This window comes from Tachypleus tridentatus, chromosome 13 (assembly GCF_004210375.1).
Source record: "Tachypleus tridentatus isolate NWPU-2018 chromosome 13, ASM421037v1, whole genome shotgun sequence".
Taxonomy (NCBI): Eukaryota; Metazoa; Arthropoda; class Merostomata; order Xiphosura; family Limulidae; genus Tachypleus; species Tachypleus tridentatus.
In genome coordinates, this window is record NC_134837.1 from 104648406 (window position 1) to 104660779 (window position 12374).

The following is a 12374-nucleotide window of genomic DNA, read 5'->3' on the forward strand; positions in this document are numbered from 1 at the left end:
GAGCAAGGTTAAAATTTTATATAAAGAAACCCTTGCAGTGAGTGAAAAAAAAAAATTACAATATTGTATTTACTGTTATAAAGTGAAATATGACTCGTACAAACTTTTGCATGACTAATATGAGATTAATGAACAGTGTCTTTAGTGTTTATAAACAAAACTACGACTTGTATAAACTTCAGTATAATCAGTGCATGAGAATTGTACCTCACTAGACCTTGACTGCAAATAAAAAAAAATTCTTTATTATTTCTTTTACAACTTCTAAAATAATCAGCCAATCTAATAACATATCAAAGTACAAATAAAACACATGAAGAATAGTTCTGTTATACAGTTGGTATGACAATCTTAACTATTAAGCCCAATAAATGAGATTCACATTGACACTAGAAAGTTTTGTCATCATCAGACAGGAGTCTCATATAATAGAAATATCAGAATGACAAAATGTGTTTGTACAAAAGCTGAAAAGAGAAAGAGAGAATTTCCCCAATATAATCATGATACACTATTTTACATTCTCTTCTTACATTTCACTCAAATATTCTTATTAGAAAGAGCAGCAGAAATTTCAAATTCCAATCTGAGTTTTCTCTCAAAGGAAAATTATCCAATCAACTTAACATTCTGTTCAACATTTATTGTTGTATTTATTATTATAATCTCAAGACTTTCAAATTTGGGGTAATAAAAAAATGTATTAGCTTACAACACCATACTATAGTTGCTACTATACACAATAATGCCAAAGGATACCAACAACCATAATCCATATATATATCCATAAACAGAGTTAACTTGATAAAACAAACATTACATGTATACTTAATTTACCTGACAATTGTGTGTCAGAAATACACAATGTATGGAATACAAATGAATACTATTTTAGAAACAAGGCTATGCCACAATAGCCACATTAAAAATCTGTACAGAGAGCTAACTAACTTCTATAAAACGTGAAAGTTACCTAATTACACATACACATAAACAAACCTGTAAAGAAGGCACCTATAAATGCTACTCCTATCTAAAAAAAAAAAAATTATATTTAACAATTAGCACACTATACATGTAGGAAAGCTGCATATTAGGTCTTTTATTACTCCACATTTAATATGAATCTGTACTTTACTAAATCACATTATTTAAACAAAAGGAATGAATATTTCACAGTTAATTATAAAGTACCCTTTCATGATAATACAAGTACAACTTGCCAACATCAGAGTGGAACAAAACATCAACAACTAACCAATGATGTAAACTTGTCCTGGAGTTGTTGAGAACCTGTGATAATGTGGGCATACATACCTTGTGTATTTTTGGATTTCTGTATGTCACACTCTAAATACTGTTACCTTTTTTCTGAGACAAAGAACAAATATTATACTATGCACTCTAACTGTCCAAATTAAGAACTAATTTCTAAGACCTAATGATCTTTTATCAATTATCAAAATTTAAAATGCAATAAATATAAATACCTATATTAAGTTTTAAAAAAACATTAATAGACTTACAAGAAACAACTTTTTAAAGTATATTTTTAACATAATTGTCCTAATAGTCTTTCTATAGAACCAGAAATATTCAATTATTCATCAACAAATAAGCAAATGCTAATAAGAAATATACAAAAGAATCATACACATATACAAGTATTACATGTTTCAATCTAGGAGAGTATTACTATTTTACAGACAAAATTTCATGGAAAACTAGACAAGAAATACATATAAGTACCACACCTAATTTTAAATCCTATATCCTGAGCATTTTCAAAACATGCACATTTCTTTTTCAGGAACAAACTAGAAACGATTACATAAAGCAAACTGCAAAATAAAGTTTGAGTGGCATCACGCAGGCCCCCCATGGAAATTCAGAAGTGTTTTAAGTAATTTACAAAGTACTGCTACAAACATAGCCAATTTCTTATGCAATACTACCTGAAATGAAAATGTTAGGTATCAAGAAGTTAAAGAAATATTCTTTAAGAAAAAGAAAAATGGTAAGTAGAAACTACACTAACTGCTGATAAAGTAAAATGAGAGTGAGATATGAAAGTTAGTTAGAAAAGGAATAAATTATATAAATAAAAAATAACAATAAAATTATCATAAACAAATATCATAAAGATTAGGGGTAAAAAACAGATAATTCACACAACACACAAAAAAACAGCAACTTATTTTTCTGACAGAGAACCAACTAATGATTGTAAATTACTAATACCAGAATGAAGATTTATTCAAAGACATGAATAGTATTTATAGTTGTAAGCTCAAATAGGCTTTTCTTATCTCTTTTTCATCTGTAGTTTTGAAACCAGTTTCAACTCTGAAGAGAGTTACATTATTAATAAAACTACTGGTTTCTTTAAAGTGTTTGGCAACAGGGAGGTCTTTTTTGTCATTAATAGAAGATTTATTGTTGTTGCAAGGCTCTCTATGTGCCATTTGGGTCTGTCCTACATACTAGCAGTTGCATTTTCTACACTGTATAAGGTCAATAGTATTGTGTTACGCAAATAATTTCTAATGAAAAACTGAGGAAATATTTGTCTAATAAATAAGCTCATGCATTTGCAAGAAAAATACTTCTTTCAGAATAAAGGAAACATTTCAGGGCTTAAAGTGACAGGTAATAACATGAACTGTTTTGTTTTTAACCTTACTACTACACTGTTAAAGATGGTATTTTGTTGAACATTGTTAGTTTTTCAACCTATTTGTCAATTTTGGTATCTCTATATCCCTTGTTTTAGATCCTTGATGTGTTTTCAGTAATTTGTTCCATCTAAACAGAATTTCTTTATTTGGAAAGCTGGACTGTAGGTAATATTCCATTTAATGCAAGTGAGGTGACAGCATTTATACTGAAGATATTGTGGACTGTTAGTAGTCTTTCTATGCAAATCAGTGGGTCATATTGTGTCTCTTATAAAGACACTGACATCAATAAAGTTAATTTGGGTAGTGGACTAGTTCATTGTTTTGTGAAAAGTATTGGAAAGTATTGAAGTCTAAGTGATTCAGAACTGTTGTCTAAATGAAGAAATATATCATCTGTGTAACATTTCCTCCATGTATAAGGTTTTATCTGTGTGTTTTCTTATAGCAAAGCCACATTGAGCTATCAAATCCCTGATTTTAGCACTGTAAATCTGTAGACCTACTGCTGTACTAGCGAGTGGCAAGGTTTTATGACCAATAAATATATTAGCACAGTTAGGACCCATTCTGGTACCCATTGCCACACTGTTAACCTGAAGATAATGTTCATTATTTAATTTGAGGTTGTTTAGAAATATGAAAAGACTGGAAAAGTCAATTACCATTTGAGATTCTGAAAGGCGAGAAATGAATAGGGCAGATTTCAGAATTTCAAGTTCTATATCATGACAAATATAAGTATAAACAGAGGAAGTGCCTAACAGCGTTCACTATACAATGAACACTTCTATTGACCACTTTTATGTTTTTAAAACATCTCTAATTTCTTAATATCTAACATTCTTTATCTGATAGTATTGCAGTGAAAATGAGAAATATTAATAACAATACATTGAAATATACTCAAAACATTTCCAGATTTCTATGGTGACCTGATGATGCTAATCAATCTTCACTTTATCTCACATTTTGTTTTTCAGTCATTACTAGTTTGTCCCTTAACAAAAGGTCCACATTTCAAAAACGATTGAGTTATAGGGTATCATTTTTTGTTAAACTGATGTTTTAACAGCATGCATTGTAAATTCTAATTGAAGTACCTGCATTATCATATTTCTTTAAATTTAAAATGAAATGAGATATGTTGAATGTATATGTAAAAACAAACTGATATTTTTGGGTTTATACAGTGGCTTAACAGAAGTGTATTAAAGAATATTTTTCTTTAAAACTTTTAGCTCTCAAGACACATTCAAACAGCATACACTGCACATGTAATAATTTTCTGTAAAAATAAACTGTCTGATTATTTCATTATTATCTTTTTAACAATGTGGAATAAGTTAAAAAATTACATTAAGTCTACTTTCTTTAGTATGCTTTAACATACACAATCTTATCAAATAAAAACCATTTATTCTATAAAATACAATTGTGGAAGGAATAAAGCTATCTTAGGTTAATACTCAAAACTAAAATTTTGGAACCTTTTGCATAGCTATACTTTATTTTACTATCTTAACACAGAAGCAAAGCTTGAAGACTCTTCTCAGTGAAAACATAAAGGAAAATCAAAGCGAATAACCTTTTCTTTAGTAAAAATATCTTTTAAGATTTCACATAAGCTATTTAAATATTTCTTTGTCCTAAAGTATTTATAAAGCTACCAAACCTGACAAACTACTATACTGCAATAATCTGTCTTGGAAAGCTGATATAAACCATTCCTATAACACTACTCTAAAACATAAAAAAAAAGCAAATGCATATTTATGTTTTCATTAACTTAAAATAAATCAAGTTGTGTCTTAAAATTGGAAATATTAAATTATATACACAAACCAAAAATCAAGTCTACATGCAAGTTATAGAGTACACTAAACTTTTTATAACAGAACCTTCTTTAGCATTAAAAAACAAAATTTAAGAAGAATCACAATTTAAAAATGTTAAAACTGATATTATTTTATCATTAAAGAATATAATAGTTAAGATGTATTTAAGGATGCCAGGGGAATTCTATATTCAACACTGAACTACCTTCATCTTCACACAACTAACATACAAAATGCCTTCTTTAGATTTTTCTCTAGGTTTACTTCTAGCTAAACAATACTAACAAGGCAACAACAACAAAATTTCATGTCAGATACTATCCTACATCAGCCTAAGTCAAGAACACACATAACTCAATAGCTTCAACATATTATTCATTTTACTACTGTTAGTCCACTAATATCTAGAACAGTTAAGTCCATCAAAGTCACTTGTTTTATTATTGTCTACATACCAACATTAACTCACTGATTAAGAAAACTAGTATCTTCCAGAGTCAGTCTCATACTGTTTTTATATATATGTGTGCGTGATTAACATTAAATGGCCAGTAGCAGAGATGATCAAATGTGTAGTAGTACTTGCTTTTGACATAGAATGCAAGTTATCCAATTCATTTTGTATGCAACATCTCGCCATAATTTTTTTATATTGTCTTCTAAAGTTTGAGACTAAGCCTTTTTCATTTCTTTTAAAATAATATAATTTCAATATCATTTTATTGTTTCTAACATTTCTACTGTTCCATGTTAGTAACCCTGATTTTTATCACTAATACTAGTTGTGTGTGGAAGACTAGTCAACTCTGCTAGTAAACTGCTTTTTATTATATATACAAATTATATATTAACAATATACAAAAGATGCAAGATAAAGTTTAAGAAAGAAAATAACACCAGATATAATGTTAGCAAAACTTGTGTCTTATATTAAAGTTTTCCTAACTACAGTACCTAGTGTTATGTTTTTAACACTTACTGTAATATAGCAGTTTCTAAACCCACTAAAGTAAGTGATTCAGTTGCAAGGTCAAAGAAAAGTGTACTTTATCATATCATTTCATTACTAATATTGATATATACATCATTTTCCTATTAAAAATGTTTTTACAAATTCTTTATAAGAACTACATTTTATCAAACATAAATAACAGTTCCATGGATAAGTAAGTAAGTTTACAGAAAATGTACTCATGTTAATTACATAAACACATCTATTAGACATCCTGGTAATGCAAGGTTTTAAAAGATTTAGTAGTTTTTTTTCCTTTTCAACTACTCTGATGTGCCAGTTTACATAAAACTTATCTTATATCTTGTCAACTCCTTCTCAAAAACAAATTCTTGTTTCATTTGTTTGGAAGTCAACGTATTCTCAGGTTCTGTATTAGAAATCCTTGGCAGATTACAATGCTATGGCTCTTGCTTGTTAAACATTTTATTTAAGAAGTTTTGTCAGTCTTGATTATGAAACTCAAGCTTCATATACTACAAGAAACTTTGCTTCTATAGTTTCTAATTCATTGAAATTACATGAAAGACTTTTGAATTTTGTACAAGTTCAAAAAACTGGAATGACCAGGATTTGTTTTTAATTTCTCTGTTGAAATTAAAGGTAGTATGCAACTTCAAACAGAAAACAGTGATAAACATTTAACACATAAAAATATCATTAACAGTTTAGTTACCAGCACTTCAAAAATTTCACTTCACTATAATAAAATATATTCATGATTACTTTCCTCCAAAAAGTATTCCATCACATAATTTAATGGTTTTCAGTCAGCAATAACTCTTCACTAATAAAATGACTGCAAAAAAAAACCTAGAAAGCCAAATTATACTCTTTAGCATGCATATAATGGTTTTCATGTTTCAGTTTAATATTTTGATATCAACCTTGTGCCACCTGTAAGGAATTATAGCATCAAGAAAGTTGTACAAGAGTAAAAAGTCATAATTTTTTATACTTTCTTTTGAAAGTTTTTCCAAGTGATCTCAATGAAGAAAAAAGTGCATCTCTGATTAATATATATAAATCAAGATACAATTTCAATAGCAGACATCATAAAGTCAGGAGGCCTCAATGTTTCCAATAAATGTTTGTAGTAACAGATCAATAGTATACTAACCAATGAAATAATCTACTAATTCAACAAGCACACCATAACTCATCCTTATCCACCGAGTTACTTTTTTTTGTCTCTCTAGCATGGGATTTTCCAAGAGTAATAGTACCACTAGACTTTGAAACAGTACCATCAACTGTACCCTGTTTGTGTAATAGTGGGGACATCATTGGTTTGGAATTTTTCAGTTTATGAGCTATTGTCATAAAGATCGCTTCCACATGATTTGCTTCACTGTCATCTTTTGCTGAAGTCTCAAAAAGAGGCATGTTATGGAGGTCAGCAAATTTCTGAGCCTCATTTGTATTTACAGCAATGCAATCTGTGCAGTCACACTTATTACCAACAATGACACGTGGAATGGTTGTAGTTAATTGAAACTGATCACATTCTTCTATCCAGTGTGATAAGCTTTCAAATGATTCTATCTTAGTAACATCATAGACAAATACAACAGCATGAACATTGCGATAATAATGCTGAACCATACTCTTTCTAAATCTTTCCTGGCCTGCAGTGTCCCAAATTTGTAGCTGTAGTAAAAATTACATTCATTAAACAGTACACTTGTGCTATTTAACTTACAAAATAATATCTGAAAAATATCGTTTAATGTTTAATTTGAAACTTGGAAAATGTAATTAATTAGATATTGACTAATAAATAACTAAATATATGCTACTTGTTTTATTTGTCCTCTGTTTACCATTTAAAAAACAGACTACAAACATCAAACAATACCATACTTAAAATTTTAATAGCCACATGACAAGTTTATTCCAAAACTAAAAGTAAACAGATAGCCCTATTTTCATTGGGAGCAAGATAAGAGCACTATTATGGAGTGTAAATTGTGATGAAGCTAAAGTACAGAGAGAACCTGATGGATGAGGTGTGAACCAAACTTATGTATTAGTTCAAGGTTTGAAGTTACCATCTATCTTGTAGCATTTTGCTACATAAAACTACTATTTTTATACTAGTTATATGGTAAAGTAGCATTTTAATGTACCTTAAATACAACACATACAAATATATACTCTTTTTTCATAAATGTGTTTTAACATTTTTGAAATAGCATGAAATGTTTTTAATACAGCTTTCCAAATAGTGGGCAAAAATTTGTAGCTCAGTACCACTCTACAGGGGCATCTGGGAGGCTCACATTATGATGCATTAGTAAAATGAATAAAACATCAAGGTACAAAGTTTATTTTATAGATCAAATGTATAACTGATTTTACAATATTTTATAGCTGTCATTTTATTTTACTGCAAGCAAAGAGATGCAGCAACTATTTCATTTTAAGGTTTTCTGCATATATAAAAATTATATTATTCAAATATTATAAAATCAATCATTATTATGTGAAAAAGCCATAAACATGAAAACTGTCATAAAATTTGTACCTGTGCAAACATAAATAATAGTATACATATTTACTGTATAGTGATATCCTTTTTTTTTCCAACAAATCATTCAGTTGCTTTATTATTCTGTTTTTCCAGCAACTTATTCCATGACTTTATTGTTAAATTTTAATCATGTTTAGTGTAACAGTTTATTAATTTTGAGAATAAAGTCATTCATTGTGCTACGAAATGTTTTGTTTTGAGAACATAATTATTTGTCTGCAGTAATTTACTATAGCAATAAAATGTCATGATACCAGTATAATCAGACGTCAGATATAACATTTTGTTATACAACTTGATCTCCATGATCATAAATATTACCATGAAAACAAAAATACACTGGAATGAAAACAGTAGTTTGCTATATCTTGATCAAAATAAAGTATGTATTAAGCAGAAATAATAAATGAAATCAGACAATTACTTTGCTTTCTATGGGGTTTTTTTCCTTTGCAATACATCCAACTTTTTAGATGCATACTTTTGTTTTAAAGAAGTGAAAAAGACTTTCAAGCACATGCATAACATAACAAGACAGAATATATTATAAAAATAAAGTATTTCCAAATATGGCCAATTTCACTGATTCAACTGATACTTCTTACTGCATACTGTAAACAAATTAAAATGTATGATGAAATGTTCAAAATAATGAATAGAGGAAAGGAGAGAAAATTCAAGGTAAGGGTTTAATATGTGAATGTTACAGCATTTTCTAGTTTAATTAAAGAACTTTCATGTGCTAGAGACACCAATTAATTTGCAGGCCTCTATAAATGTGTATAGTTCAGAATCACACAAAGTTGTACAAATCTTTTAAATGTAGTTGTACCATTCAAGAATGATTTTTATTCTTTGTATGTAACTCAGATGAAATTTTAAGATAACTGGGATTCAAGGAGACTGGGCAGAACACTACATTTGAGTTGCTCTAATTTAGAGAATAGAATATTGTTTTTTCTGCAATACTTAGTATAGATTTGTTGTTTTTTTCTATACACTCTTAATGAAGAAGGAATAGAAGTACTATAGGCCTAATCTGTATTTGTAAACATGTAAAAATTATTGTAGATTCACAAATAGTTAAGTACAAGACAGTTTCTTGAAAATACAGTCTAATATTTGGTAATGTGAGTTATCAAATCCATTAGAAACAGGAATTATAACTTTTCTTTTTATATTTGTAAACAACCAAAGTATAATTTTCTTTCTAATTTTTTAGGCATATAGCAAATTCTCACTGCTTCCTCAAAATAATTAACTTCTACCCTGTATTTGTTCTATGAGAGTGGTTCATTTCGCTTGTCAGTGAACAAAAATATGAAATTATAAGTTGAAAAATGAGAAAAACATATTGTACAACAAGAACAAATTCCAGAATTACACACTTGTATATACTTTAATAATATTGTTGTCTGCCAGTAATAAATAGTGAAGTTTGTATCTTCCCAAATAGCAATAACACTATGTATATCACAGGTTTCCAAGAAGAAAAAAAAACTTTCTAGGCAACACATATAATAAGTGATGAAGTGTTTCCAAAATACTGCTTAAAACAAACACTTCCAAGTTCAAATTCAGTATTTATTTATCAGTTTTCATTTAAACTTTACTTTACACTTTGAATCCTTCCAGACGCATAGATAAAATATCCAGGGTACAATATTTCAAGTTTTTTTTTAATGAATATGATTGTTATGAATGTAATCACAAGTACACCAGAAAATTTACTAGATAATGCGTGTGTGTTTTTTTAATGTAAAACCCCATCGGGCTATATGCTGAGTCACTAGATAGTCATAAGATGGAACTGGAAAATGTTCAAAGTCTAAAAGCAGTTCAGTTATTGTGACACATGATTAACATGATTTTGACTTCATAGTTAGAATAACAAGCTACAAAGTGGTAAACAGTGTTAAAGGTAAGTGCAAATTAAAACATTACCTAGGAGTACTATAAAATAAATGAGTGCTCATCTTAACAATATATAATTTGATGCAATATTATTAGATTAGAAATGTGTTATAGCATTTCCTTTATTTGTACATAATGGAAGTTACATGTGACCAAAATGATGTATACTTAACAAGAATATTACTTTATGAAATGTCACATTAAGGTACTAAGTTTTAGAAGAATGGGAAAAAAGTTACTTACTTTATGTTCTTCCCCCTCAATCTCAATAGTTTTCTCTCTGAAGTCAACTCCTATTGTTGCCTCTGTTTTCACAGGGAATGACCCACCACAGAATCTGAATGTCAGGCATGTTTTTCCAACATTAGAATCACCAATTACAATAATTTTGAAAATTCTCTTGTGCTTTTTAATGCTCACTTCTCTTTGAGATGAACCTGTTTTTTTATCTCTAGTATAATCCATCTTCCTGATTGAAAACTGAATTCTAAACTTCAATAAAAAAGGTAAACAAAATTAAAAATTCTAAAAGTAACAATGAATATCATAATTTTACTTTTTCTAAGGAAATAAACTAATTTTGCTATATGTTTTATTTTTCAGCATCGTTAAATTTCTTAACATTTACTTCAATTGTTAAATAATTCAATAAATGTCTCGTAAATTGAGAACAGAAATATGGATGTTTATTCACCAAAAAAAGTGTCCTCTTACGTAAAGAAAATACAATGCAATTCTGATTGTAAACAGTTGTTCTAGTAGCAATACAGTATATGATTTTTTTTAAAAATTATTACTTACAGATACCATTTTCATTTTTTAAGTGTTAACTTAAGCCCTAAAACATGTAATCCGAAGTTTATTCAACTACTTTAAGTTTAATCATTAAGTTACTGTTTAAAGTCAAACAAAATGAGTAAATAGTAAATACGATTTCTGATTTATACTATATTAAAAACAATCATTCATTCAGTGTTTATTTTAAAAAATTAACATTTATTCTCTGAACTATCCTAGAGCATTAGGCAAACAGAGATTTACAAATAAACAGTCATAACAAAAACAATTTATCAGATGTTGGAAAATATTAATCTCTTTCGCATTATTTTTTCTTCGAAGTTCCGAAATATCCAACACAAGGTCATAAAAAAAACTGTATTTCATACATATATTTCTCAAAAATGCAATTGCACGACAGCGGCACCAGTGGCGTATAGAATATCAAATCCAAATAATGATAATAACAATAAGGATAAAGTACTTAATTTTTCAACTCGTTGAATCTCTTTTACATCTGTATAAATTATATGATTAAAATAAAACTAGTAAAGAAAAATTATATTGTATTAAAACCAAAATATTTTGTAACTTTTCAAATAAGTATATTCAGACACTTTGTTTCTTTATTTTGAATTTCGCGCAAAGCTTCTCGAGGGCTATCTGTGCTTGTCGTCCCTAATTTAGCAGTGTAAGACTAGAGGGAAGACAGTTAGTCATCACCACTCACTGCTGACTCTTTGGTTACTCTTTTACCAACGAATATTAGAATTGATCGTAAATTATAACGCCCCCACAACTGAAATGGCGAGCATGTTTGGTGAGACGGGGATTTGAACCCGTGACCCTTGGACTACGAGTCAAATGCCTTAACCACCTGGCTATGCTGGGTCTCTATCATTTTGAAACCTTTTTATTTCCCCTTAGTCTAAGTTGCTGGTGTATTTAAAGCTTATGGATTTATCCACAGAGTAGCGCTCCAATTTAAATACACAAAAACGCTTGTAGTATTCTCAAATCCACTGACTTCCCATCAAATAATCGTCCAGGAACTTCATAATAACAGAAGGTTCTAGAAAACACATTGTAGAGCAAAACTCTTAATTCATTAATTTACAGTCGCAGATTAAACCTGTGATAAATCTCTAGATTTCAGGTGTTTGAATCCATGCAATTTCACAAAATATTCCTGGAACATTAATCTGTAAGTTCGTTATAAGAATGACAATCAATTAGTAAACATGGATGATGTTGGAGTGCTCTTAATTGATTGCCTTCCCTCTAGCCAATAACTCAAAATTAGACAGATAATTTTAGTAGATTTACCATAAATACGAGGTACAAAAAGAAACTAACCACAAATTAAACACATCGAAACAATCTTCACACCCACTAAGACCAAAGTTAAAAGTCCAGTACATAGTGTATCACCTTTATTGGAAAATAAAAAAAGTTTCATAATTTAGTTCTTCCACTCTTATTCCAAACTGAGAAGACATGGTGTTATAAACTAATAACAACAGTGTAATTTTTCTAAGAGCACAGACACAACCTACGTAACTTATAATTACCCTCACATCAAAACAAGGGAATTATATTCCTGGGGTAACATCTGAATTGTC

At 29.0% G+C, this 12374-nt stretch overlaps 1 protein-coding gene across 5 annotated transcripts; it reads right to left on the reverse strand.

Annotated features, from left to right (window-relative positions):
• Positions 1-223: 223 nt before the first annotated feature.
• On the reverse strand, positions 224-11151 carry LOC143236799 (putative Ras-related protein Rab-33). 5 transcript variants are annotated; one of them, XM_076475363.1, is made up of 3 exons: positions 10777-11151; positions 10219-10467; positions 224-7178 (listed from the first exon to the last, which is right to left on the reverse strand). In XM_076475363.1, the coding sequence occupies exons 1-3, from the start codon at positions 10789-10791 to the stop codon at positions 6669-6671; spliced, it is 774 nt and encodes a 257-aa protein (XP_076331478.1). In that variant the 5' UTR covers positions 10792-11151; the 3' UTR covers positions 224-6668. The 5 variants fall into 5 exon arrangements, with proteins under 5 accessions (XP_076331478.1, XP_076331481.1, XP_076331480.1 ...); XM_076475366.1 differs by having other exon boundaries at positions 10219-10462; positions 10670-11150; XM_076475365.1 differs by having other exon boundaries at positions 10670-11150.
• Between the last annotated feature and the right edge of the window lie 1223 nt (positions 11152-12374).

Bases quoted from the DNA above. Each gene is read 5' to 3' on its own strand.
- LOC143236799 (XM_076475362.1), bottom strand. From the start codon at position 11,139: ATGAAATACAGTTTTTTTTATGACCTTGTGTTGGATATTTCGGAACTT. The intron at 10,468-11,016 runs GTAAATCTCTGT...TTTTTATTGAAG, and splicing joins TTTGTTATGACTGTTTATTT to TTTAGAATTCAGTTTTCAAT. The intron at 7,179-10,218 runs GTAAGTAACTTT...TTTTTACTACAG, and splicing joins TTGAGGGGGAAGAACATAAA to CTACAAATTTGGGACACTGC.